This window comes from Opisthocomus hoazin, chromosome 12 (assembly GCF_030867145.1).
Source record: "Opisthocomus hoazin isolate bOpiHoa1 chromosome 12, bOpiHoa1.hap1, whole genome shotgun sequence".
NCBI classification, from domain to species: domain Eukaryota; kingdom Metazoa; phylum Chordata; class Aves; order Opisthocomiformes; family Opisthocomidae; genus Opisthocomus; species Opisthocomus hoazin.
In genome coordinates this window covers 15,117,053-15,142,251 of record NC_134425.1, presented here as the reverse complement: position 1 = coordinate 15,142,251, position 25,199 = coordinate 15,117,053, and the positions used below count along the sequence as shown (strand labels likewise).

At 53.2% G+C, this 25,199-nt stretch overlaps 1 protein-coding gene, 1 long non-coding RNA gene and 1 other non-coding gene across 4 annotated transcripts in view; 2 read left to right on the top strand and 1 right to left on the bottom strand.

Moving 5' to 3' along the window:
- The window catches only part of LOC104328627 (hydrocephalus-inducing protein homolog), a 155,061-nt gene extending 141,536 nt beyond the window's left edge, over positions 1-13,525 (top strand). For both annotated transcript variants that reach the window (XM_075434192.1, XM_075434194.1), the window contains 17 exons: positions 539-751; positions 1,429-1,567; positions 1,911-2,076; positions 2,460-2,607; positions 4,417-4,624; positions 4,885-5,106; positions 5,675-5,844; positions 6,037-6,235; positions 6,370-6,528; positions 7,091-7,371; positions 7,698-7,917; positions 8,543-8,755; positions 10,480-10,643; positions 10,947-11,097; positions 11,522-11,752; positions 12,309-12,533; positions 13,006-13,525. In XM_075434192.1, coding sequence (XP_075290307.1) covers positions 539-751; positions 1,429-1,567; positions 1,911-2,076; positions 2,460-2,607; positions 4,417-4,624; positions 4,885-5,106; positions 5,675-5,844; positions 6,037-6,235; positions 6,370-6,528; positions 7,091-7,371; positions 7,698-7,917; positions 8,543-8,755; positions 10,480-10,643; positions 10,947-11,097; positions 11,522-11,752; positions 12,309-12,533; positions 13,006-13,470 — 3,574 coding nt within the window. In that variant the 3' untranslated portion in view covers positions 13,471-13,525. The remainder of the gene's footprint in view (positions 1-538; positions 752-1,428; positions 1,568-1,910; positions 2,077-2,459; positions 2,608-4,416; positions 4,625-4,884; positions 5,107-5,674; positions 5,845-6,036; positions 6,236-6,369; positions 6,529-7,090; positions 7,372-7,697; positions 7,918-8,542; positions 8,756-10,479; positions 10,644-10,946; positions 11,098-11,521; positions 11,753-12,308; positions 12,534-13,005) is intronic.
- Positions 13,526-13,604: 79 nt separating this feature from the next.
- Positions 13,605-24,485, top strand: LOC142362905 (uncharacterized). Its single transcript, XR_012765374.1, has 4 exons — positions 13,605-13,735; positions 17,055-17,195; positions 18,024-18,215; positions 19,234-24,485. It is a non-coding gene; the product is annotated as an uncharacterized LOC142362905 (long non-coding RNA).
- On the bottom strand, positions 16,037-16,107 carry TRNAG-GCC (transfer RNA glycine (anticodon GCC)). Its single transcript has one exon. It is a non-coding gene; the product is annotated as a tRNA-Gly (tRNA).
- Positions 24,486-25,199: the final 714 nt, after the last annotated feature.

Here is a 25,199-nt window from a genome sequence, read left to right as displayed (position 1 = left end):
GTCCAGGCACTTCTCAGCTCATGCTACTGATGGATAATCGTGGTATTGTCTCTGGTTGGGGTGGGTGGGAGTGGGGACCTGGGGACAGCCAGCCCCAGAGAGGCAGCAGAAGAAACAACGAACGTACAGGAGCAAAGAAAGATAATCATCCAGCTTTGGCAGAAGAGGTAGGGAGACACTGGGAAACAACATTGTATGAAATATGAAGCTCCTGAAGGGCTGCAAAATGTAGAATGAGAGATCGAGAAAAGCTGTTAAGGAGCCAGCCAGTCCCTAGCTATACTTTCTTAATGGACAAGTACAGCCTCCTTATCTACATAGAAACCTGTGTGCTGTGGTTGACCTCTAGACACCCAAATGTTGGTGTTTCTGCCGTTTCACCTCTGCTGTCTCCATCGTGGGGAGCGCGATTCTGTTTGATTTGCTGGTCAGTGCCTGCATGAAGAGAGGATGCGTCACTGTGCTGTACAAGGAGATAGACAAGCAGTTGGCTGGCTGAAAATGTTAGTCTGGCTAATACCAGTCCTTTACTTCCTAGTATTCCTAACCTGAAGCCAAATCAGAAGGGCCCGGAGGTGGTGGTGGAAGGGAGAAGCTTGATGCCAAACTGCCATTTTGAACTGGAAGACTCTGACTACATCACTGCACAAAGGCGCAACCCAGAGTTGCAGGGACCAAAGGGGACAACGTTTGATCTCAACACAAGAGTGATTGAGTTTGCAGCCATTGGAGTGTGTGGCAGGAACAGCAGGTAGGTGTGGGCATGGCTTCTCCTGTTCATGGGTCTGCTGGTCACCCCTCTTAACCAGAGACCTCTCCAGCTACTCCTGAAAGCCCCAAGGTGCATCTGTATCTTGTCTGGGATCTGCTGACACTTGGCCACCGATCTGGTTTGGGTCTAGAGTCACTGAAGACCAACCGGCCAATTTTTTGTTCTCTTTGTCCTTGTCTTCAATAAGGTATGGGTCAGTCTGGGAGGACCACGTATCCTCGGCCTGTGCAATGTGACCAGTACGACCTTTGTCCCATTGAAGAGCACCCTTGGGACATTCTTGCTTCTTTGAGATATTAGTCAGACAGGGTCAGTGAAGGCTGCAACCACAACAGAGAGTACCATCTACCAAAGGACTCGTAATGGACCTGATTTTACCATTATCACTTGATCTTACCATTTTAACATGCAAGAGTTTGGCTAATTTCTTTGCTAATTTCTTTGTTGCTAGCTGTTAACCTTTAGCCACCTGAGACAGGGCCCCTAGAAAGCAGGTGAAATGTTTGTGCTCCCAGCGTTGTTCCCCTGTACGAAGTAACTCCAAGTAACTCCTTCCACATGGAGCCCAGGACTGGCAGTGCCTGATGTCTGCTGCAGGACGGTGTTGTTAACACCCTGACGCTGCCTTAGTGGTCATTTTTGCTTTTTGTGCCCAGGACATTCATGGTTATGAACCCAACCGATTCCGCATATTCCTTCCAGTGGACTTGCCAAGACCCTGAAGCCCCACCAGAACAAGTGGCTTTCTTCTGCCTCACAGAGAGAGGTCAGATCCAGCCAGGGAAGAAAGCAGAGGTGAGTGCAGATAATTAAGAAGGCAGATCCAGTACACACGTATGACAGTTTAACACTGGCTATGTCTACACTTACTGGGTGTCCCACCTCGCTGTGAGCTTGCCAAGACCATGACGAAACCTTTGACTGCAGTGTAAAGGAACTGGCAGAGGAAGGCGTTCTCACCCTGTACCCCACATCTACCCTGCTTTTGGGCTGTAAGTGGCCCAGCGGCCTTACCTCTGAGCTCACAGCAATGTAAGGTGGAGGTTTCTGGGGCTTCTTGGTGGTACAGACTGCACTCCCACTCCCCTTACCCTGCCAAGGGCAGCAGCTCCCCTTCATTTGCCTCTTTCTCCCGCAGATGAAGTTTGAATTCATCCCCCAGCACTTGGACATCACAGAATCCTTCTGGGTCTTTACAATCCCGGAGCAGAGCGTTTCAGTGCCGTTCCTGTTGGTGGGCAGCACCACCGAGCCACTAGTGACTCTGGACAGGTCCTACCTGAACTTCCACTTGCTGTTAATCGGTGAGCACCGTGGGCATACCTCACGCACTCAGATGTGGACCGCTCTAGGTGTCCGGCAGTCCCATTATTCCAGCTGGCTCCCACGAGAAAGCTGGGAATAGGGCATGAGGGGGAGGAAGGAGAAGGGAGGAAGGCATGTGTCGGGGACGTGGCACGTGGTTTGAGGCTGTTTCTAAGAGGGCATTTGGGGGCAATGCAGGGGAGCCCAGGGAGTCAGAAGTACCTTTCTACATTGGCATCCTGAGCGTGCCACGCTGCAGGCAGTGCTCCTCGCTGCAGATTGCCTGCTGGGCTCAGCTGGCAGGCAGAAGCGTGGTGGGCAGTGGCGGTCCAGTGGCCAGAGTAACGAAAGGCTCTCAGCGGCTGCTTTGTCCTCTCCCCAGGGCATGAGGTACACCAGACTATCTATATGATCAACAGTGAGAAGGAAGCCTTCAGCTTTGCTTTCAGAGAAAGCTCTCTCTTCTCAGAGGGATGCAACGCCTCCATGAAAATAGAGCCCCTGGAAGGCTCCATCACTCCTCTTTCAAGGTGAGAGGGCTCACAGGCCAGATTCCCTCTCCTGTGTGCCAAACGTTGCACTGCCACATTGCCTCCGAGGCTTCCCCCCCCGTAGTCACCAGGTGACTCTCAGCAGCACCATACATCTGCCTGGTTTTGTTCCTTCCCAATGGGGACACCACGAAACTGCGGGTTTCTCCATAAAGTGGCTGTGTCGTGGTTCCAGTGTGCAAGGTCTGCTCTCCTCGCTGTGTTCTTTTGGTGACAGAGCCCACCGAGAGCAATAAGCACCCAAGCAGCGCTGCGGGCAGCGTTTAAGCTCCTCTTGGGGGCCAGCAATAGGCTGCCACAACTAGCTGTGTTTTGCAGGGTCACCCGTCAGAAAATGGGTGCTCTTTTCTTGTGAGCTGCAGCCATGACTTACGATCAGACACGATCGTGAGTTCAAGCAGTGTAACAGGTCCCCAGCTTCTCTGCTCATCCACCATGGGTGTCCTTGCGCCCACTCATAGCCTGCCTGGGCGTAAGGAGAAAGTGTTACCTCCAGGCAGCTTTGCTGGGGCTTAAAAGATGCTGAATTTTGGCTTGCCACAGGGTGCAAGAGAAGAGAGCATCCTGCATCAGTTACTGTGGCTCACCTGAGAAGTGGTAATTCCGTAAATCTCTATACTTTGGTTGTGTCTGCTCACATACCCAGAAATTGCCCACAAAACTTACAAAGAGGCAGTTTGGTGGCACCCGTGTCGTACTGCTGTCGTGGGAGCCGGATGATTCTGGAGAGCAGCTCTGCGGAGAGGGACCTGGGTTTGCTGGTGGATGACAAGCAGACCATGAGCCAGCAGTGTGCCCTGGTTGCCAAGAAGGCCAGTGGGATCCTGGGGGGCATTAAGAGGAGTGTGGGCAGCAGGTCGAGGGAGGTTCTCCTTCCCCTCTACACTGCCCTGGTGAGGCCTCATCTGGAGTACTGTGTCCAATTCTGGGCTCCCCAGTTCAAGAAAGATGAGGAGCTACTGGAGAGAGTCCAGTGGAGGGCTACGAGGATGATGAGGGGACTGGGGTATCTCTCCTATGAGGAAAGGCTGAGGGAGCTGGGCTCGTTCAGCCTGGAGAAGAGAGGGCTGAGAGGAGAACTTATAAATGCCTATAAATATCTGCAGGGTGGGTGTCAGGAGGACGGGGCCAGATTCTTTTCAGTGGTGCCCAGCGACAGGACAAGGGGCAGCGGGCACAAACTGAAGCAGAGGAAGTTCCGCCTGAACAGGAGGAAGAACTTCTTCCCTCTGAGGGTGACGGAGCCCTGGCCCAGGCTGCCCAGGGAGGCTGTGGAGTCTCCTTCTCTGGAGATATTCAAGATCCGTCTGGACACGGTCCTGTGCAGCCTGCTCTGGGTGACCCTGCTTCGGCAGGGGGTTGGACTGGGTGACCCACAGAGGTCCCTTCCAACCTCTACCATACTGTGATTCTGTGATTCCTCTTTGCAAAGAGAGTATTTCCCTCGTTGTATAGATTGGAGAGATTGGGGGTCCCTGTGAGCGCCCTCCTCTGCGTTTGAGGCAGACCCAGCACTGTCCTGTAGCACATGGGCAGGGCAGTAAGGTCAGCGCTGGCTCAGGGTTTGCTGCTTTGCCTTTCATGGCATGGGATTGCCGTACCCGAAACAGCTCTCACTAGGGCTTGCTCCATGGTGGAAGGCCTCGTCAGGGCAGAGTGCTGCTCCTGGGTTCTCCCAGGCTGGGGTCTTGCCACAGCCATTGCACAGCTGCTCTCCACAGAGCCAGCATTGTGGGGCCAAGAAAGCAAAGAGGCAACGAATGGAGCAAAAAGGGCCACTTTTCCCAGGTTTCCGGTTACGGTGGCCTTCACACCAATGCTAGAAGGAGAGCTGGTCTTCAACCTCAAGTGCGATGTCAAGAGGAAGACCCAACCCCTCTCCTTGAATATCAAGGCCACTGGCTACAGCACAAACGTGTGTGTCAGGTGTGAGGACAGCGATGGCCGTGTCATGGAGCTCAGCACACAGAAGATCAACGTCATTGATTTCAAGGAGGTGAGCGGTTCTGTAAATAATTTGCCCCATGAAGCCCTGCAAGATTGGGCTTTAACGGGGAGCTTTGCAGGTACATTTGAACAACAGAGAATGTTTTTCTTCATTTATGGGTCTCTAGAAGGCGAGGTAGATTGATCTTTCACACAGGTCATTAGCTGAATGTGAAAGATGCAGGAGCACACTAAGAAGGAGCACTTGCTGGGCCGGTTGACACTTGGCGTGTACTCCAACCCATAGTCCTCGTCACCTTCTCCCTGCAGGTACAGCTAAACGACAATGTCAAGCGCATCTTCAGCATCCTCAATAACAGCAAGTTCAGTGTCACCTTCTCATGTGACCTGAGCGGCCCCGCAGCCTCTAAGCAGGTCCTCACCATCACCCCTCGGGCGGGCACCGTGCGGGCGGAGGGGAAAGCAGAGACCCAGCTGGCTTTTCACCCGCAGAAGATGTGCTCTTTAAAGGACATAGAGCTGACACTGCAGGTGAGGCACCAGCGTTTAATATGGGGCATTTGCCTTCCCTACCCAGCAGCTTGGCAGCGGGAGCCCAGGGCTAGGGGTGAGCTCCATCACTGAAGAGCCTGAATGAGGCAAAGAGGCTCCTGCTGACAAAATAAAGAGCCTGAAAGCTTCTGAATGGAATATTTTAATAATTGCTTATCCAGAACTGCTTTGGGAAGCACTTTTGTGGCAGGACATAGCCCCCAGGCCTTCTCTGCCCCTAGTTTGGGGGAGTCCCAGCTGTGCGTGCTGTCTCTCCTTGCCAGGTCTCTGCGGAGTTGGGTCCCACAGCTCAGAAGGGTCCTGCCAGCGTGTGGCTGCACTGCTCTACAGACGGCTGTGCAGAGCAGGGCTGTGACTTTCCAAAAGCCCTCTCCCTCTCAGACCAAGGCTTCCACCTTTTATTTCCATGCTGGGGTGCTTTGGTGCTTGCTTTTCCTTATTGTCGCTGCAGCCAGCTGTACCCCATCCTCTTCCTCAGCTGCCTCGGGAGTTTGCGGTTGTAATTTGCATCTCTTCAGCTGGCTAATGCTGTCTTTCACCCCACCAGATCAGCAAGGGTCCCACGTTTACCTGCGTGTTCCTGGCCACTGTGGTAGTGCCCATGGTCCACTTCTCTACCACCAGACTCAACTTTGGAGCCTGCTTCATCTACCGCGCTGGCATGCCACCTGCCCGGCAGACCCTCATCATCACAAACAAGGCAGACAAAGATGTGAGGTAGGCCTTCTCCACATGCTCCTTCGGCACTTGCTTAGCACGTGCCTGCTCCGTGCCCTCCTGACCCCGGTGGGTGAAATCCTGCGGATGCAGGGAGAGGAGCCAGGGGAGCTTCAGGTAGCCCCGACATTGTCATCTGAGCACTCACAGCCTGGTGACGCCTCTGCACCTCTTCGCTGTGCTTTCTGCCAGTTTGAACTGCTTGTTCGCCAGCACCGTGCACCTGGAGGTGGACTTCCCAGGCCACGTCCTAGCCCCAGGAGGGACAGTGGAGGTGCCCATCACCTTCTATCCCCGAGAGGCTGCATCTTACCGTGAGCTCATCCCTTTTGAAATCAACGGACTCTGCCAGCAGACTGTTGAGGTCCGAGGACGGGGCATGGAAGTGAAGGTGAGATGAAATCCAGATCCTAAAACCCAGGTGGGAGGCAGCCAGTGTGGCTTTCTCTCTTGTTTTCCTCATCTCTTCCCCAGCACCATGTGTTGTTCTTTTCTTTCACTTTTTACTAATCCCTCCTGTCTCAGGTTGATGTTGTGGAACCACAAGGAAAGGTGGTGAAGCTGGGAGCCCTCTCCATCGGACAAACGGTGAAGAAGATTGTCATCATAGCAAACAACAGTGCTGCCCCTCTCACTTTTAAGCTCAGTCTCATGTCCACTGTGCCAGAGCTGCAAGAAGCTGGGGTAAGGCCCCTTGGTTCATTGGAGAGCGGTTTGGTGTGCCTGCAGGTAGCTATCAGCTGCTCTGGGCAGGAGCGAGTAGCTCATGACAATTGTGTGCTGTCCTGGCTGCCTGGATGCTGTCCTGTCCTCCCTGCGGGGACTCCTCTGCCAGCAGACACTGACAGTGCGAATGCCTCGTCTGAGCGAGGTGTCAGGACTCCCCTCGTAGCCAGAAGTGAGAAGAAGGTACAATTCCTCTAACCCGTTTTAGACACATGCATTAGGATGTGGCCGTGTATTTTACATCTGGAAAGGCAAGGGAGATAAATTAATCTTTAAGAGTTACGGCTTGGAGCTGGCATGAAATTACTTTAGAAGACATAGTTCAGCTTGCTGTGGCCAGATGGACACGTCACAGGAGAAGGCCTTTGGTACCTAGGAATGCATACGAGGGAGTGAGTGGGATTGGGGCAATGTTGGTGGGGGCAGAGCAGGAATTGGAAGACTCTGCTCTGACTCTAGCGATGGAGGATTCACAGTTCGGTTGCCAGATGAAGTAGTCTCCACTCATTTCTTTGGGCAGGTTCTCTGCTTGAACCCAACCAACGAACTAAATCTGAAGCCCAAGGGAGACACCTGTAAAGTGGAGGTGACCTTCTCCCCAAAACGCCGCATTCAGCCGTTCACTGAAGAAGTGATGTTGGAGTGCAATGGCCTGGTGCACTCCCTCTTCATGGTGCGGGGCTCCTGCCAGGGCATCTGTGTGATCTTGGACCAAGAACACCTCAGCTTTGGAGCGGTGATGCGGCAGAGCTACACATCCCAGCGCATCGTCATGCAGAACATGGGCGACATAGGAGTCAAGTAATGCAAATCCCTGTCCTCTCTAAGGGCTGGGAGCGCGGGTGAGGGTTGGATGGAGTTGTAGCTTGCCCACATAGTTCCCCTCTGCTTTTTCATCCCACCAGAGAGCTGTGCAGTCAGGCCCTGGACGTTAGCAAGGGATACACCCAAAGGATTGTTTACGGATGGGCAAGTCCTGCCCAGCCAGAAGCCTTATTGCCAGGTGGCCCAGCATCGTGTCTGAGGTCCTGTGGAACAGCCCACAAGAGGATTAGGAAGAGCACACTGCGTTTGCAGCCTCCCAGTTGCTAATCCATCCTTTCTGTCCTTGTACTTTCCATGGGAAGGTTTAAGTGGGACATTGAGAGCTTCAAGCCAGATTTCTCCATCAGCCCTATGGAAGGTTACATCTCCCCAGGAATGGATATCTCCTTCGTTGTGACCTTCCACCCCTCTAAGCTGAGCCGTGCTATCCAGTATGAAGGCCTGCAGTGCTTCATCCAGGGCAGTGAGGCGCTCCGGCTTACCCTGGCAGGGTGCTGCATGGAGACCCCCGTGACCAAAGAGGTAACCGGAGCGGATACGGGATGGGTTTCCCCCTTACCCCACCATTTGCACCGTATCTCTCCCGCAGGGCTCTTCCGAGAGCCTCCCTGCAGAGCCACCCAGTATGGCACCCGCAGCCACACTCCTCCTCCCCGGCGGGGCAGGGCAGGGCGTTCGGCACTGGGAGTGGGCAAGGCGTCTGCATCTAGCTCCTGGGGCACAGGGATGCAGCGTGCAGGACCCCGGGCCCTCACAGGCTTTGCAGGAGGGTGCAGCTGGAAGGTGTTGGCTCGTGCTCCTGAGACAGAGCCCGGAGCTACTCTTCAGCCTGCCCACGGAGGGGCTGTGTGGCTGCAGGTCTCGTCCTTGCACAAGAGAGATTTCCTTCCAGGACTTGCCATTTTCTTTCTTACCTCCTTGGGAGGTGGCAGCCCCCTTCACCTGGTGTGCAAAAGACTTGTTCCTCTCCCTCCTCTAAGAACAACTCTATTTGTTCCAAAAGCCATGGTTCAAATGGAAATTTCGCGTATGGCAAGGAAAAGCTGCGCCTTGTGCTCCAGGGCCTGGCGTGGAGCTAGTCCCAGTCCGCAAGAGTGGGAAGGGTGCCTGGGTAGGACCAAGCAGCCTCTGTGCTCCTCTGTTGCAGACGCTGATTTTTACCTGTGATGTGCGCGAGAAGCACAGCCAGACCATCCTCCTGTCCAACCCAAGCAACGAAGCCTGGACTGTGCAGCCTGTCATTGAGGGGGAGCACTGGAAAGGGCCTGAATTTTTCCATCTAGAGGCTAATCAACAAAACAAGCCCTACAAGATCACTTACAAACCCCTTACCATGAGCTCTGAGAACAAGAAGCATCAGGTATGTGAGCTGCACCAGTATGCCGACCCGGATAGCATGATCCTCATAGCTCACCCTGCTTTGAGTAGGAGCTTGGACAAGATGACCCTCAGGGGTCCCCTGCGAACTGAAATTATCCTGTGATCCTATGTGGGAAGCTGTGTTTCTTGGTGACTAGAGGCCAGGTGTAAGGGAAGTTCAGGTGGGAAGTCTGGGCTGACTGCTAAACATGTTGGAGCAGCTAACCGAAAAAGCCAGGCTGTCGGCAGGTCCAGGAAGTGCACTTTGTTCCATGCAGCTCCTGGCCCCCACTTGCGCAGCCCAGGGGGGCTCTGAGACCCTATTGCTCAGCCCTGTGGGCTGCTGGGCACCCCCCCAGCCCCAGGCACGACCGCTTCTGGCAGCAGTGCCCCGCTGGGGTCCTTTTGCAGCACGCGGGGAGCAGGAGGGTCGAAACTGCACGCCTTGCCGTGAGCAGTCAGGTGGGACACGACAGGGACCTCTCTCTCGACATCACCTTTGGTAGCGTGGGGGCTTTGGAAAGAGCCCTTCCTGCGGGTCGCGGACGGGGCGTGACTGGCCCCTCGGTTTTCATAGGCACTATTTCCGAGACACATCAGGGATAAGCTCTTAAGCTGAGGGGTCAATTCCGAAAGGCTCTGGGGTGCTGGAGGTTGGTGTCAGACACCTGCCCCTTCTCCTGCTCCAGCTAACCTTAGACTAAGCTGGAATTTAGGCCAGGGCAAGGGTGGTGGCTAGAGACTTCTGGGCTCCGTCTCCAGGGTGCTCAGCAGATCTGTGCCCTGCAGGGTGGCAAATGCTCAATATGTCTTTAATGTATGGCCCTGCATGAAGAGTCCTGCAGCTTCAGCTGCTCTGGAGGCAGAGGACACGCACGGGGCGGGTGGCTGTGACCCACTGACACTCGCAAGTGGACATTATTGCTCTCTACAACTACCTGAAAGGAGGGTGTAGTGAGGCAGGGGTTGGTCTCTTCTCCCAACTAGCTAGCGATAGGACAAGAGGCAATGGCCTCAAGTTGTGTCAGGGGAGTTTTAGATTGGAGATGAGGAAGAATTTCTTTACTGAAGGAATGGTCAGGCACTGGACCAGGCTGCCCAGGGCAGTGGTGGAGTCCCCATCCCTGGAGGGGTTCAGAAAACGTGTGGATGTGGCACCTGGGGACACGGTTTAGCAGGCATGGTGGGGTTGGGTGGATGGTTGGACTTGATGATCTTAGAGGTGTTTTCCAACCTCAATGATTCTATGATTCTATGGAAGGAGTACTGGATATGAACTGTTCATGGCTCGCCCTGGCTGGTGGGGTCTTGCTGTGCTACCTTACAGGCTGCTCTCTTGGCAGCAACGTCGGGGCGGTCTTGCTTAGCGGGGCCTACCACCCCCTTACCACGGCTGTCCCCGCACGAGCACGGGGCTGGCAGCTGATGTGCCTGCGAAGGTGTGTTCGGGTGGGCAGACCAGCTCTGCCCCAGGGCTGGTGTTCCCTTGCTTTGCCCAGATGTGCTGCCTCTGTGTGCTGCGGCTGTGCCAGACCGAGCAGGTACGACATTGCCATCTCCATCTGTGCAGGACGCGGGGCTGCAGCCGCAACTCTGCCAGATGGACTTGCTCAGAGCTGCTCCAGTGATGGCCTGAGATGTGGGACTGTGTGGGTGTGCTTGAAAGCGAGCAGTTGGTGTTATAAGTAAGCAGGAGAGCTCACTTACCCTCTTTTTTATTTCTAGGGCTCTATCTTCTTCCCATTGCCAGATGGGACAGGCTTGTACTACCTCCTGCAAGGGACTGCTGAGGCCCCAAAGTGTTCAGGGACCATTTTCCGGCAGGTCCCATGTAGGACTTCCTACACTGAGCTCATCCCTGTCTCCAACTGGCTGAACAGACCACAGAGGTGAGTCTGGCCCTGGAAGTCTCGTCTCATCAGCAATCCCTGCAGCAGCGCAAGGAAGGGCTTCCCACTGCCTGGAAGCTCCTTCCTGTGAGCTTTTCACCCTCCTTGGTCGTTTCTGGGGCCATGCTACCCACGTTCTGCACGTGCAGACCCATCCTGGAGGGCTTTCCTCCAAGGTGGGTGGGAGCTGGCTGCCTCTGCCTGAGGCACTGAGGAGGAGAGGGGCTGTGTTGTACCCCCACACCACGAGTATCCTGTGGGAGTCCGGCCCGTTGACCTTCTCTGCATCCTTCTCACTCACAGGTTCCTGGTGATAGTGGACATACTCAAACCAGAAAACCTGGAAAAGAGTTCTGTGCTACAGGGGCTGGAATACATTGACGTGCCAGGCTCTGCCAAGAAGGACTACAAGCTCACCTTCCTCTCCTACAAGGAAGGAGTCTTCAACACAATGGTAAGTGTGGACACCGGGCTGTGGGGCCCTTTGAGGAGCTGTTGGCTCGCTGAGAAGCTACATGCCTGTTGTTACACCTCCGCATGCCCACTGGTGGGAACATCAGTGTCCTCAGTGGGTGCTGAGCAGCGGGCACCTCTCCGCACCCCCCCCTGACGTGTCAGTCTCTCTGTGAGGGTCCCGCTGGGAGCTGCTAAGCATGGGTGGATCAGGACATTGGTGAGCTGCGAGCAATGGGCAAGCAGAAGACTGCGAAGTGGAAATACCCTGTGCTTTCCCCAGCCTTGCGCTCTTCCGAGGTGGCAGCTTACAGCCGTTCTGGGACATCGGACACTGAGCCTGGGGGGCTCTTTGGGCTGGCTTAGCACAGCTGGTATATTTTTATGTGCAGAATGACCAGCGTTTCCCTTTTCCTTCAATTCAGGTGACTTTCCTTAATGAGGTGACCGAGGAGTACTTGTACTACATGGTGACTTTCAAGGCCACTGCTTCGGGACCCCTCAGCACCATTGAAATGACCACCGCTGTTCGGCAGAGAGTGTCCTCCACCGTCAAGGTGGACAACCCTCTGCCTGCCCCGGTGACGTTTGCCATAGATTGCAAAGTGCCCGATGTCAGCGTTCCCCCGCATTTCACTGTTCCTGCACAGTCGGAGGTAGGAGCGAAGGTCGTCCAGCACGCTCTCCTCTCCCTCTCCGCAGCCTTTCTGGGCGTGGGTGCTCTCGAAGGGTGCTGCCTGACGCGAGCCATCTGGGGCTTCTTTCCAAGGGTGATCACTCCCCCCTGCTAATAATCTGGAGGGGAAGCAGTGAGAATATGCCCAGGGCAGTCTGCCGTGCTGCTCCTTGGATATGCCCATGGCAGGTCCCTGTGCCACATGCTTCTCGTTTCTCATGGGTGTTTTTGGCTCAGGGTGGATGCAGGACATGCCTCGCCCGACTGGCCGGGGGGTTTGCAGCCTGGATTGATAGGAGGTGGTGGAGTATAGGGGCATTTTAGGGTGGGATCGTGCTGGAGGGCTCTTGGCTGTTGGGGGATGGTTCCCCAGGTGTAGCAGGGCTCTGCCCCAGAGGGAGGGAGCTGGAGTGAGGGAGGGTGCTGGGCTGCCTTTCCAGCACGCCACAAGCACACCAGGGACTGATTTCCCCTGTCCCACACCCTGCCTCCCCCCCTCTGCCTGACCTAGTAGCTTTTCCCTTCATTCCTCCCAGGCCAACCTTGTCTTTGAGTACCAGCCGCTGAAAGTGGGTGAGAGCGTCGGGCGCCTGGTGCTCCAGAGCAGCGACTTGGGCTCTTGCTACTACAACCTGCACCTGAAAGCCACCGTTAGCAAGCCGGAGAAGCCCCTCTACTTCTGCACCACGCTGGGCTCTAGTCAGACCATCACCACCAAAATCGTGAATTATGCCCGGCAGAAGACCGAGTACCTTCTCCAGGTGAGCCCAGCCTGCCCTGGGCTCTTTGCTGGGAGCCAGCTGGTCTGGGTGGCCTCAGCTCCCTCGGTTGAGGGATCCTGCCCCTCGAGCTTGGCCTGGCACAGCCAGTGTGGCCGCATGAGCCTGGGGCTCTTCCCACCAGCGCTGGGCTTGTCCCCAGCCGGGACGTCTGCGCTTGCAGATGGTCCCTGCTGCCCTCGTTGGAGCTGCTTTTGCAGGGTCCACGGTGCCTGGACGTCCACCTTAGAGCTCTGGAGGGTCTGGCAGCGGGATCTCGTGGGGTCTGGGTACGTGGTTGTACCTGCTGGGCGCATCTGGGCAGTCCCCATGGCCGTTCACCGGGGGTATGGTGTGGGTGGGACGGGTGCAGCACCAGGCGAGGGAAGGGGACCCCAGCCAGCGCGATGGCAGGGGCCTGTTGGTGTGACACCCCCTCCCTACCGCCCCGCGGTCCCTTCTCTCCCCTGCGCAGACCGACTGCACTGACTTCCAGACAGAGAAGAGCATTGCCACGGCCCCCGCCAGCCCGGGGGGCTCGGAAGTGAGCCTGGACGTGACCTACGAGCCCTGCCAGCTGGGCGAAGCCAGGGCCGTGCTGCGGCTCTCCTCCCTGCTCGGGGGGGAGTACAGCATCCCCCTCTTCGGCCGAGCCCTCCCGCCCGAGCCCCAGGGCCCCTTCACCATCAAGGCCGGCGGCACCGCCTCCATCCCCTTCAAAAACGTCTTCCTCCAGCCCACGGCTTTCCAGTGCACGGCGGAGCACCCGGCCTTCACCGTCAGGGCCCCCGAGACCTTGCGTGCCAAGAAGACGGCCTCCATCGCCGTCTCCTTTGCAGGCGGCCCGGCCCCCGTCACCAGCAAGATGGTGGTCTCCTACCCCGGGGGGGCGGGCGTCTCCTGGGTCTACTACCTCCGCGGCCTCCCCCCTCACAAGTGACCCGTTCCCCTCCCCGCGGGAGTTTGTTAATTAACGGAGCGTTAATTAAAGGTAAAGGAGGAGCTGCTGTCTGGTGGGGAAGGGCGCCCCTGGCGGCGGGGCGGGGTCGGCGTCACGTGGGCGGGCGTCACGTGGGCGGCGGTGGCGGCGGGAGCGGGCTCGGCAGGGTCATGAAGGCGGAGCGGGAGCTGGCGCCGGGCGCGGTGCGGGCGCTGACCGACAAGCTCTGAGAGAAGAGGAAGGTGGCGGCCCTCGAGATCGAGAAGTGAGCGGCGGGGGCTGCCGGGAACCGGGGGGGGGGCGCGGGGGGCTGCCCCGGGGCCGAGGGCGGGCAGGCTGGCCCGGCCCTGAGAGGTCGGGGGGGGGGGGGCGAGGGGTCACCCCGCGCCGGTGGCACAGTGACCCTGCCCGGGGACAGAGCCCGGGGCGGGGGGCAGCTCCGCGCCCTGCCTCCCGCCACGGTGCCGCCGGTCGCTGGAGTTGGGCTGCGAGCCCGGGAGCCGGGTCCCCGGTGAACCCCATGCAGATGGCTGGGTCCCCCGTGAGCCCCGTGGAGATGGCCGGGTCCCAGGTGAGCCCCCTGCAGAGACCCAGGTCCCCAGAGGATCCCATGCAGGTGGCCGGGTCCCCATGAACCCCGTGGAGATGGCTGGATCCCCGGTGAGCCCCCTTCAGAGACCCAGGTCCCCAGTGAACCCCATGCAGGTGGCTGGGTCCCCGGTGAGCCCTGCACCAGCAGCAGAGCTTCAGAATCGGACCGGGAACGCAGCACCCGCTCCTCGGCGCTGCTCGCGGAGGTGCTGGCACTTTGTCCGTGGGATGCGAGGGGTCCCCAGGGCAGCAGGCCGGCGCTGGGGTGGCCATGCCCGTCATCCATGCCTGTTGTCCGCACCCATCTCCGGTCAGCCATGGTTCGTCACCTCGCGGTGCCGTCCCAGGTCTCTGCCCTGCTCCGTCCCAGCTGCCGAGGTGCAAAGCGTCTGCTGTTGCCCTGGGGTGTTGCCCGGGCTCCATCCGGAATCGCTGCTGCTCTGACATCTCAGGCCGAGTGCTCCAGGTGCCCACAACCATGGCCGTGCCCTCTCTAGCATTCCCCACACACGTTCCCTGTGTCTCTTCTCACTCTCACTGTGTTGGGCTGGGTGCTCTCTGCTCCTCCAGTCCATGGCTTTGCTGGGGAAGGACTATGTCCTCCCTGGGTGCTACCAGAGGGCTCAGCTCCTGGAGCAGACCCGAAGCATCCCCTCGGGACAGCCCAGCGTGGGGCTGGGAGCGGCGGTCCAAGCCGGAGGGCGAGTTCCGGGTGGGAGACGCGGCTGTGGTGAGCCTTTGAGGGGAGCAGCTGGTAACGCAGGGACGGAGCTGCTCTGCCCAGGCTTTGGCAAGGGGCGCGGGGTGGGAACCACGCGCCTCGGATGTGGAGGGTGCACCTGGGTGGCAGAGAAAAACTGCTCTTGGGGTGGGGTGGGTGTTCGCTGGGGTACAAAGGCCATGCATCCAGGCCCTTCTTCGGTTCCAATGTGTTGATCTTTTGCTCGTTTTTACTCTTATTCATGGGAGTGGTTTCCTAAGGGTGGGTTGGGGTGGGCGCGCTGTGCTGTCCTCGCAGCTCTGGCCACGGGGATGCTTCAGTAGCTGCCCCTTCGCTGCTGTGCAGGGGGATGCTCTGCTCCAGCTGATTCTGACCCAGGATGACGGTTTCATGCTTGGCTTGTGCCAACCAAAGTCTGATTTGGGCTTAGCCAGTTCAACTGCTGGAGCTGGAAACTCAGTTTGGGGGAGGGTTTGAGGAGGAAGGCAAGGGCCAGCCCTCTCTGCAGATGCATGGATTTAGAGCGGCTCAAACCCATTGCAGAATGGTACCAACAGCCTCTCAGCTCCGGTACCTCCTCGTCCTCTGGCCTCTAACTTGGGAGTGGCTCCTGCTGCCTGTAGACTCTCTGATGCTGTGTGTTGCTTTTAGCCTCATTAGTTAAATCTGGAGCCCTTTCAACTCTTGAAGCAAGTCTGTTAAGTTATTCCTGTTTAGACAAAGCTCTGTTCATTAAATCTAGGCAATGAAAGGATCGCCCCGGTAGTCCCCGCTGCTCAAGCTTGGTGCGTTCCTCCTGCCGGAGCCTGCTGCTGGGGTGGGACTGGGAGCCGGAGCCACTTCCCCTAAACCAGCCGTTTGTGAGAGCAGGTCGGGCTGTAGCTGCTGGAGAACTTGGCTTCAGGGGGGGGGTGGGCTGTGTGATATCCCCAGGGAGAAAGGAGGCAGCTGCTCTGCTCAGAGCAGGGTGAGAACAGAGCTGCTGTCAATCGTTTCGAGGGGAAAAAGTTCATAAACATCTTCCATAATGATTTTCCTGGATTATAGAGTGGGTGATTGCCCAGTGGTGCCTGTCTCGGAGAGGGCAGCATGAGATTCGATATAGGGCCAAAAAATCCCCCAAATGGAGTTAGGCAGTGGAGGCTTCTACATGTTCATTGAAGATTAAAGTAAAGATCCTTATATAGGCTGAGATTTTGACATGCGTGGTCCCAGGTTACAGATAGAAGTCGAAGAAAAAAGGAAAAACAGCATTGCATTGGCCGGGAATCGAACCCGGGCCTCCCGCGTGGCAGGCGAGAATTCTACCACTGAACCACCAATGCCAGATGTGTGGGGCTCCCTGCACAGCTGCCTGCAGAGCTGGCTCTGCCACAGGGAGAGCAGGGCCTGGAGGGTGGTTGGGCGACCCGGGGCCTTGGGAGTGATCGCGTGGGCTGGAGTGCGGTTACGGGCCTCTTCGTTAAAGCGTGGCCGGGTAACAAGGGGTTGTGGGGGAGGAGCAGGTCTGGTGTGCGGAAGCTTTGCTGGCTTTTTGGTTAAGCCTTGCACTGGTTAGTAGTGTATTTAAATAAATCATAGAATCATGAAGGTTAGAAAACACCTCTAAGATCATCAAGTCCGACCATCACCTCAACCCCACCACATCCCGAAGTGCCACATCCACACATCTTTTGAACTGCTCCAGGGTCGGGGACTCCCCCACTGCCCTGGGCAGCCTGTGCCGACGCCCGACCACTCTTTCAGTAAAGAAATTTTTCCTGATATCCAATCTAAACCTCCCCTGACACAGCTTGAGGCCATTTTCTCTCATCCTATCGTGATGAAGCAGCGTAACAGCTGAACTGGGTGGCTGCAAGGTGTCTGGTGGGCAGCAGTTCCCCATCGAGGCACCAGCCGAGTGGTTCTCTGTGCCTCGCCGGGGGCGAACGACTCTCATAACCCGGCCCATTGGAGAGGGTGCTCGAAGGCACGGTGACATCTCTGCCAGGATGCAGCCGTGGCGAGGTGGCCCTTCAGAGCCCATCCAGGGCTGGGAGTTCGTGACTGGTGTAGGAGGCTGCAGGCTGGCAGTGAGCCGCTGTTGGACGTGAGCGGGGAGGAGGGGAGAGCTCTGGTTTCACTTCAGCATTCCCTGTTTTGGTACCACTTTCTCTGGTGTTTGTTGTGACTGAAAGTCCCTGTTTCGGGCAGCTGTAGGGAGCTGAGCTCCTGAGCATTCGTGTCGGGCAGACCCTAAAGCCCCCTGTGTGCTTTCCTCTTCTCTCCCCAGAAGTTTGTGGCTCAGAACAACACGTCTCAAATCAAGCATGTGATCCAGATCCTGTTGCAGGAGTTCGTGTTCTCCTAGCACCCCCACAGCTGGAAAGGTGGGCTCATTGGCCTGGCTGCCTGCTCCATCGCCCTGCGCAAGGTACGTAGGTGCCGGGGGGGTTTTTTGGCTCGTGCAGGTTGCGATGCGGGAACGGCAGCTCCTCCTGGGTCAGCGTGATGGGAAGACTCAGGCTGGCGGCCCCGCAGCTCCCCGGCTCCCTCCCTGCATTGCAGCGTACGGCTGGGTTGCGTTTGAGTTTCTCCAACACGCGCAGCCACATCCTTTGGGCACAGGAGCACGTTCTGGCCCGGGTCTCATCTTGGCAGCTCCCTAGGCATGGTTTAAGTCCGTCTGTCCGCCCTCCGTTTCCAGCAGCTGGACTGGATTCAGCAGGTCGAGCACTGGTTTGTGTTAACGGAGCTGCGAAGAGTCTCTGCCCTTTCATCTCCCACCCCCAGCTCAACCGGCTCCAGCAGGGCCTGCGGGAAGTGGTGTTAAGGTATGGGCCAAACGGTGGCGGAGTCATCGTCAAAACAAGCGAGTAGCGATGGAGCTGCAGGTCATTGCTGGGGGATTTGTTGCTCACAGCCCCAGCCCTGCCAGGTTTGCAAAGCTGGCTGCGCCCTGGGACTGTGCTATCAGCGCTTGTCTCCAAGAGGCACCAGCTGTGTTGGTTCTTCAGCCAGTAGGACCAGGTCTACTGTCACTAGCTATTTTATATTTGCTCCTTCCTAGCAAGAAAAGCGCAAGCTCAAAATTGCCCTGAGGGCAGAGACAGCCTCAACAGGCTTCTCGGTGCCTTGGAGTCTCCCTCCTTGGGAAATTATCCGTCTTTTGCGTGTGGCCGTGCAAGGTGGCAAATGGCAAAGAGCAGGTTGTTTGGCTGTGTTCACCCTCTTCTTCCCTCCCTGTGTGCTTCCTCCTCAGCAAACTCTGAAGATGTCCAGTCTCTGTCAGATCAAGGAGGAAAGCATTCGGCTGGGATCGTTCACACCATCTCCTCCCATAGCTTAGTCGTTCCCTCCTCCATTTTTGATGAAAGCCAGTCCAACAAGGTGGACTCTAAATCCGAATGTGGCGAAGAGGAGGAGGAAGGTGTTGAGAAGAGACATGGGACAGGTAATAACCCTAAGCTCTTCACCTATTTTAGGTCCGTTGTGGTAAAGGGCCTCAGTGGAGGTCTTCGGTGTCACCTCCATCACTTCACTGCAGCCTGGTGCCGTCTTCACTTCTGTAGGCCCTGAATCTGCTCTTCTGTATGAAGCCTGTAGGATCCCGAGAAGAGTCTGGGGCAGGGACAAGTGAGAGGCCAGGGGGATTTCCCCAGATTTGCCAGAGGAGCACCTTTGCCCTCAGGAGCTGCTGGGATCGGGATGATGCCGTTCCCTTTCCCAGGCAGGGCAGGACGCTCTCTTTCCTCCATGGCACTGCAAGCGGAGATGGCTTTTGGTGCCCTCCTCAGGGCAGAGCTGTGAACTCTTTGCAAATGCTGTTACGGTGAATTGGGAGCCCAGGCAGATCTCCTGGTGTAATACTCCTAAAGCATCCAGCTGTTGGATAATCGCTTGGCACCCAAATGGAGCCTCTCCCTTGAGACTGGCTAAAATGCCCGGTTCTGCCCATCCCCCCGTTACTCAGCAGGACCTGGGAGCAAACTCCTGAGGACCATGGTGACAGTTCATGGAAGGAGATTTGGCCCAGTCCTTCTAGGTATTGCTGGATGTTCATTCTTTCCTCTTTTTCTGGTTAAGGATTGGACCAGTGCACGGAGATCTTCTGTAGGGACACCGTGCAGGAGTCGTCGAGGTACCCCCAAGTCCAGGGCTTTACGCCACAACTCATTTGTAGAGCAGAATGGATCCACTACAGTAGTTTCTAGATTAAAGAGTAGGAGTTCACAAGGGGATTAGCAAGGTTATAGAAGACAAATTTCTGAGTTTATCAGAGAACCTCCTGGAAAAGCTAAAAATCATAACCAGCACATAGAAGGAGAAATTTCTGGTAAAGCTGAAGGCAGGAAAAGGAGAAAAAAATTTTAATACTCCTGTTTTAATTACAAAATATTTTGGAAACATCAATTACCTGTTCTCCTCGCTAATCTGCTAAATGTCGTAAATTATGTTCTCCTGTCTCACAGATAGGAAGTTGCTACAAACAGCTCGTGTGTCTCGTTGGATTATATGGCACCAGCAAAGAGGTGGGAGTACCGGAGTTCATAATGACTGGTTTTATGAAGGACACCTCCCGCCCTTCCCTCTTTCACCAGGAAGCTGTAAGAAACCTGTCTTAGCAACTGTGTGCTGTACAGCTCACTGATGAAGAACTGCTTTTACACCTGTGATGAACATTAGCTCTGTTCCCTGACACAAGAAATACATATCACTATATATATTGCAAATACATGGAGAGAAAAAGGAGAAACTGAAACTGGGTTAGAGAATTATTCTTCTGTTACCAGAGCGCTGGCTCAGGCGCTGGTATGGAAAGCTCACGCTGGCATCGCTTCCCTGCCTGGCGGGGACGGACAGCCAGCAGTGCACAGGCTGCTGCGGGGGAGCCCGCGGGCCTGAGGAACGGAGCAGACTGGAGAGAACGCAGCCGCGGGGGTGCTCGCGCGGCAGAAACTGCGGCTTTGCGCTAAGGCAGGCTCACCTGACATTGCGGAGCGGTAACAAACAGCAGGCGCCTGCCTGCTGCGCTGCGGTCCCCCGCCCGCCACCGGGCCATGCGGAGGCAGTCGCGCGGTGGGCAGTTAGGCGCGAGCAGCGAGGCGTTCAAAGTGGGGTGGGGGCGCGTGCGGGGCTGTCGGAGCCACGTGGAGCCCCCGCCTTCCAGAAGGTTCCCGGCCTCTGGCCTGAGCGGGCTTCCCGGCCGGGAGCTGGTCCGCCAGCCCGGGGCTGCCCCAGGTACGTGGCTGGGGGTGCCATGAGGCGTCCAGTAGCTCCGGCGGCCGAAGGGGCTTTCTGCCATGAGGGGCAGGCGGCCTGGCGGGGGGAGCGCTGGGGGCGGTCGGAAAGGGAAAACTCCTGTTTTTCTGTCTGCTTACTGGTCACCCGAGTGCACGCTGTAATAAATGTATACATATAAAATTTGTTCTCAAACCGGCAGATGGAGAAAGAGGAAGAGCCCCCTCCCTTTCCTTTGGTGTTAGCTTTACTACTGTTGTGCAACGATTGCAAAAACCACTTCATAAACGTTGTTAAATCATAGAACCTTGGGGCGGGGAAGTTTTGGACTTGTTTGCTCGGCGGGGTGCCGCAGCTTCCCTGCTTCGTGCTGGGCTGGCATGGCTGGGGGGGGGGAGGCTGGTCCGCGGTGCGGAGGAGGACTGCGACCTTCGTCCTCGTGACCACTGGAGGGAGCAGGACGACCCCTAGCAACAAGTACGCACAGCCGCGGAAAGATACCAGGTTGGGCTACGTAGACCGTCTGGAACCTTCTCTATGAATATGTATTAGGAACAGGGAGAACCCATGGCAAAGTCTAGAACTTTCTCTATGAGTATGTATTAGGGACCGGGAGAACCTATGGCAAAGTCTAGAACTTTCTGTATGAATATGTATTAGCAGATGAATATGTATTAGCAGACCATATATAAACTGGGGAAGGGGACTGGGCGGTGCGCGCCGTTGGTAGAGCAGGCGACTCCCCGGCTGCCCAGCACTGTTTCTGCCTGCTTATTTGCTTGCTTAAATAAATTTGGCTCTAGTAAATACAACTGGCTCTTAGCCTTTATAACACGTACTAGTAGGACTAGTGCTTCGGCTGATGTTTATAATGATCAGTTCTTAGCTACATGCACAAATCCCTAAATTGCTAGAGGTTTTTGTCATGTTTTCTCACAAATGTAAGTAAGTTAATCACAGAATTATGCGAGAAAGAAATTCTCTGGCATAAAGCTGTCCTAATTGAGAAGTCTTCACTGGGGATGATGAGAGCAGCAGCATTTAGTTTTGGGCTTAGATCAGTGATGTGTGTATTCACTAGTCATAGACGTGATTTTGGAAAGTATGGTTTGTTAATCTGTTGTCTATAGAAATGAATTTGCAATTGTCTTTGAGTCTTTCTTAACTTTTGCTAATGTAACCTGAGTTTGAATGGAGCCCTCTCCACAGATTTTCTGTGACCATTAAGCATCTTTTGTGAAATGCTTATGAAACATTCAAATGAATTTAGTGTCAGTTTGGTGCATAAACTCTTTTGATTGTCCTTGGATATGGCAGTTTCCGAGTAGCTTCTGTGCGCTGGCCTGTTACATTTCTGGAAAAGAAGAAGGTATTTGAAGAAGTGACTTCAGTGCAGTATAGTGCTGGTGCACAAGCCCAGAGCTTAGGTGAAGATCCACAAATCCCTTTGGACAGACAGTTCCTCGCCTCCCTCATCCTTTCCCTTACCAGTAGTTTTGTTTCTTCCTATAACATTTAAGCTAGAGGGCTGTTCCAAAGCCAGCTGCCATTAGTGAAAGCCCATTAAACATAGCAGTAAGGGCTCTACACCTGCAGTTCATGTATAACTTAATGCAAAGTCTCTGCAAAACACTTTAGAGGTAAGGTTGATTGGCTGAGAAAAATGCAACCATCTCTGAACAGTCTGACCATTTCTTTTCAACCTTTTCAGACAGTTTTATATCTTCGGGAATTTCCAGTTGTGACTTGTTTGTTCGTAATACTTATTTTTGTGAACTCCTAAGGACTGATTATGAGGTTAATAGTGCTTGATATGCCTGAGGAAGTTGCTACAAAAGTACTTTTTGGGCCTTTTTTTCTATACTGGTCTGATTCTCAGTCTTGTTCTGTAGTCTGATCAAAATATTACAGCCTGGACTTGGTTGCAAATGACCATATCAGACAGTGGTCTATGGTTATTTACTTTCCAATGATTAGCTCCCCTGCACTGGGTTTCTGAGCAGGAGCCAATGGTATCCGTTCACCACTTCATGCTTGCTTTTCCGAAAGACCTAAGCAAACAGGAGTCTAGATGGCTATTTACATAACACGAGTGGGCTATTATTATATGTGTAACTCACTGGAGAGATTTTATTTTCTGATCTAAAAAAGGAAATTGTGTGGTTGGGCTCAGTGCGGTGTTGGGCTGTTACATATTGAGCTGTTGTGGTGACAAGTGGCTGGCTGGAAGCCGTTAAGCAGATCCAAGTATAAACTTCTGTGTTGACTTTTTTTCAAAATGGTTTATTATTACATAAACTTTTGATGTGTGGCTGGTATGGTTAAAAGTAATTCTGATAAATACTGCTAATAGAATTGTTCAATGAAATCGACTCATGATATTGCTAATTTTTGCCACCTGGCATGAACCTGTAATCTACGTCAACTACATTCGCAAAGCTGAAGAGTGTATTTATTATCTGTTGTTTTCTTGCTTATTCATTTGGTAAATAATAGCTTTTCATTCCTGAATTATGTTTCTATTTTTGTAAACAGCATTAACATGGAAAACTGGGGTTCTGACATGCAACAAATATTTCCAGTAAGACATCCGTAAATACGTTGGTGTGTTGATTCATTTACTGATTAATTATTTGGTAAATGTTAGGATTTCTATTTCAAGCTGAGGTTTGTAGTTCCTTAACCACTAGAAGGCACTCTGGTATAAACTTTAACAGCTTACAAAACCTGTGTCTGAGGAAGGACAAAACGTAAACAAACACGACTGGCTTTAAGCAATTTCCTTCTAAAGATAGCATAGCTATCACTCTTATGTGAGATGATAACATTCAAATTACTGTTTGTCCAGCTCCACCAGAATGTATATTTAAATGCACATATGCTGCAAGCATGTGTATGTGCATAGTAATCAGTGTGTTGATTATTATTGCTGTTTCATCATGTAGCACTTGGAAACCAGGAGGAGGTTGACTTGTCTCGCATTCTGTGGTTTGTGCACATGTATACTAAATACATGGCTGACACATGCTAGCAGGTGGAACTTTTCACTGCTAAACTCTGCTTTCAGTGCTGAATCTCTGTTGGCTTCTGTGACAGTGATGTTACTCCACCACTGTGTATTTGTGTGAAAGTACACTTATGCAGTGTTAAGATTCACAGCTGAAATAAACATAGAAGTCTAGAAACATGAATATGGTGCTATAGTAACACTAAATTGTTTTATATGCCAAGTGATTGCACCTGGAAATTTCTTCTGTTTTGTGATGTTTCCAGTTTAGTAAGTAGTCTGGAAAACAATAGGTTTGAAGTTAAAACATGATTAAAAAGAACTCAAATAACTTGTTCTTTTTTTCTTCATGTGTAGTTGACTAATTTTCTATTTCTATACATTGCAGTGTTGTATATTGGGTTAAAAAAAAAAATCAAAACAGAGCTATGTTTCGTCCCACCTGTAGCGGGTGGGGGTGTGTGTGTGTGTGACTAAGGTTCTGTAAATCCCCTCGGGCTAAATTAAGGTGAAAAGGTCACCAAACGATCAATTAAAAGACATTAACTCTTTCAGACTCTCACAGACATGAACTCTTTTGGTCTCTCACACTCTAGAATTCAATATTGGATCCCTTGGACTCTCAACATTTTTGAAGGGTGCTCTGTGAATAGTGCATTTGGTACTTGCCAGTATTTATGGAAAAGATATGCAGGACCATATATCCTGATCAGAAAAGGCAGTCATATTGGAGGAAATCCCCTGACTAGTGAAAGTCGATATGTGTCAGCATTAAACTTGATTATCAATATAGATAAGTGTTAAATGTCGAAATGTGAAACTTGAGAAATGTTTTTCTTGTTTAAATATTACATGATTTTGAATAAGAATGTACTTGTTCTCCTTTCTTGTTTTAGTTAAAAGTTTGCATTTTGGCAAAGAAAGTACATACTTAGGAAAATGTAAAAAATTTATTAGGTTATAGCAACAAATCGGGAGATGTTGAACTTGATCTATGTGTGACTTTCTTCTTTTTTCTTATACTTGATGTTTTATGAAGATTATTTTTTTTCCTTCCTGAGTCTGCCTGAAGCAAGATAATCTTGTATACTAGAAGTCTGAAAGAAATGGCTCAAACTCTGTCTGGGAGGACAGAGGGAAAAATCTCTTCCAAGAGACTACTTATTCTCATATTACTTATTCTTACTACTTCTAATAAGCATCTGAATCCTGATTAGTTGTTGGGGCTGGAACATCAGTCCCTCTGAGGCTCTCCACCACTAGTACCATGTCAAGAAACAAACGTAACTGCTGTCAATTTCAATAAAATAATTTGCATATTAGGACTTCTAAAAAATGTTAATCCTATGCTAATTTTTTTACTTCATGCAGTTTAGTTCCAGAGCAAGTTAATGTCTCAGCTTTGGAGGAATATGTTATATCTCATTGCTTTTGGACATAAATTTTTACCAGTTGTAGGAAAACAGATTTGCAAAGATATGCCATAAGTCACTCTCTCTGTAACTGAAGCTAGAAAGGCAGATCTCTCCGTTTGGACCTGTATTAATTATACATAATACTAATTCATGTAACCTGGTTCCAAATACATTATCTACAACCAATTCTGATGCTGTCACTTCCATTTAATTTTTAGGGAACACTTACTGAGATGGGATAAAGTTGAAATTAACACTTTTGTGGAAGTGCAGGACTGTTTAGCATGTGCTGACATTTAAAATCAAAACTTCACAGGGTATTTTTTCAAAAATATGAAGTGCAATGTATAGCTGATGTAAAATCCAAGGAATAAGATAGTATAGTATATGACAAGACCTAACACCCCCCCCCCCCCCCCCCCTTTTTATGCCACCTTGAAGAACCAAGGTGATTAAAGCTTGGAAAGCTCCTCACTAGCTTTTATTTATGTTCAAGGATTCAAGGCTTGATCCTGCAGGATGCTGAACACTTGTTGCAGTCTGGCACTTGGGCATTTGATTGTTCTCAAGCATAAGAACAGTGAAGGCATGCACAAGTTACCTTTGCCAAGTCAGCTTGCTGGAATGGAGGGCCTAGTCTTTGCAAGTTTGAACTTTGTTAAAGCAGTTACCTGATTATGTTAAGAACAAGGGAATTCTCCCCGGGTTGGGGTAAAAAAAACCCCAAACACCCCCTCAAACCTGAACAACTTTACTTCCTTTTTCCAAGGGAACG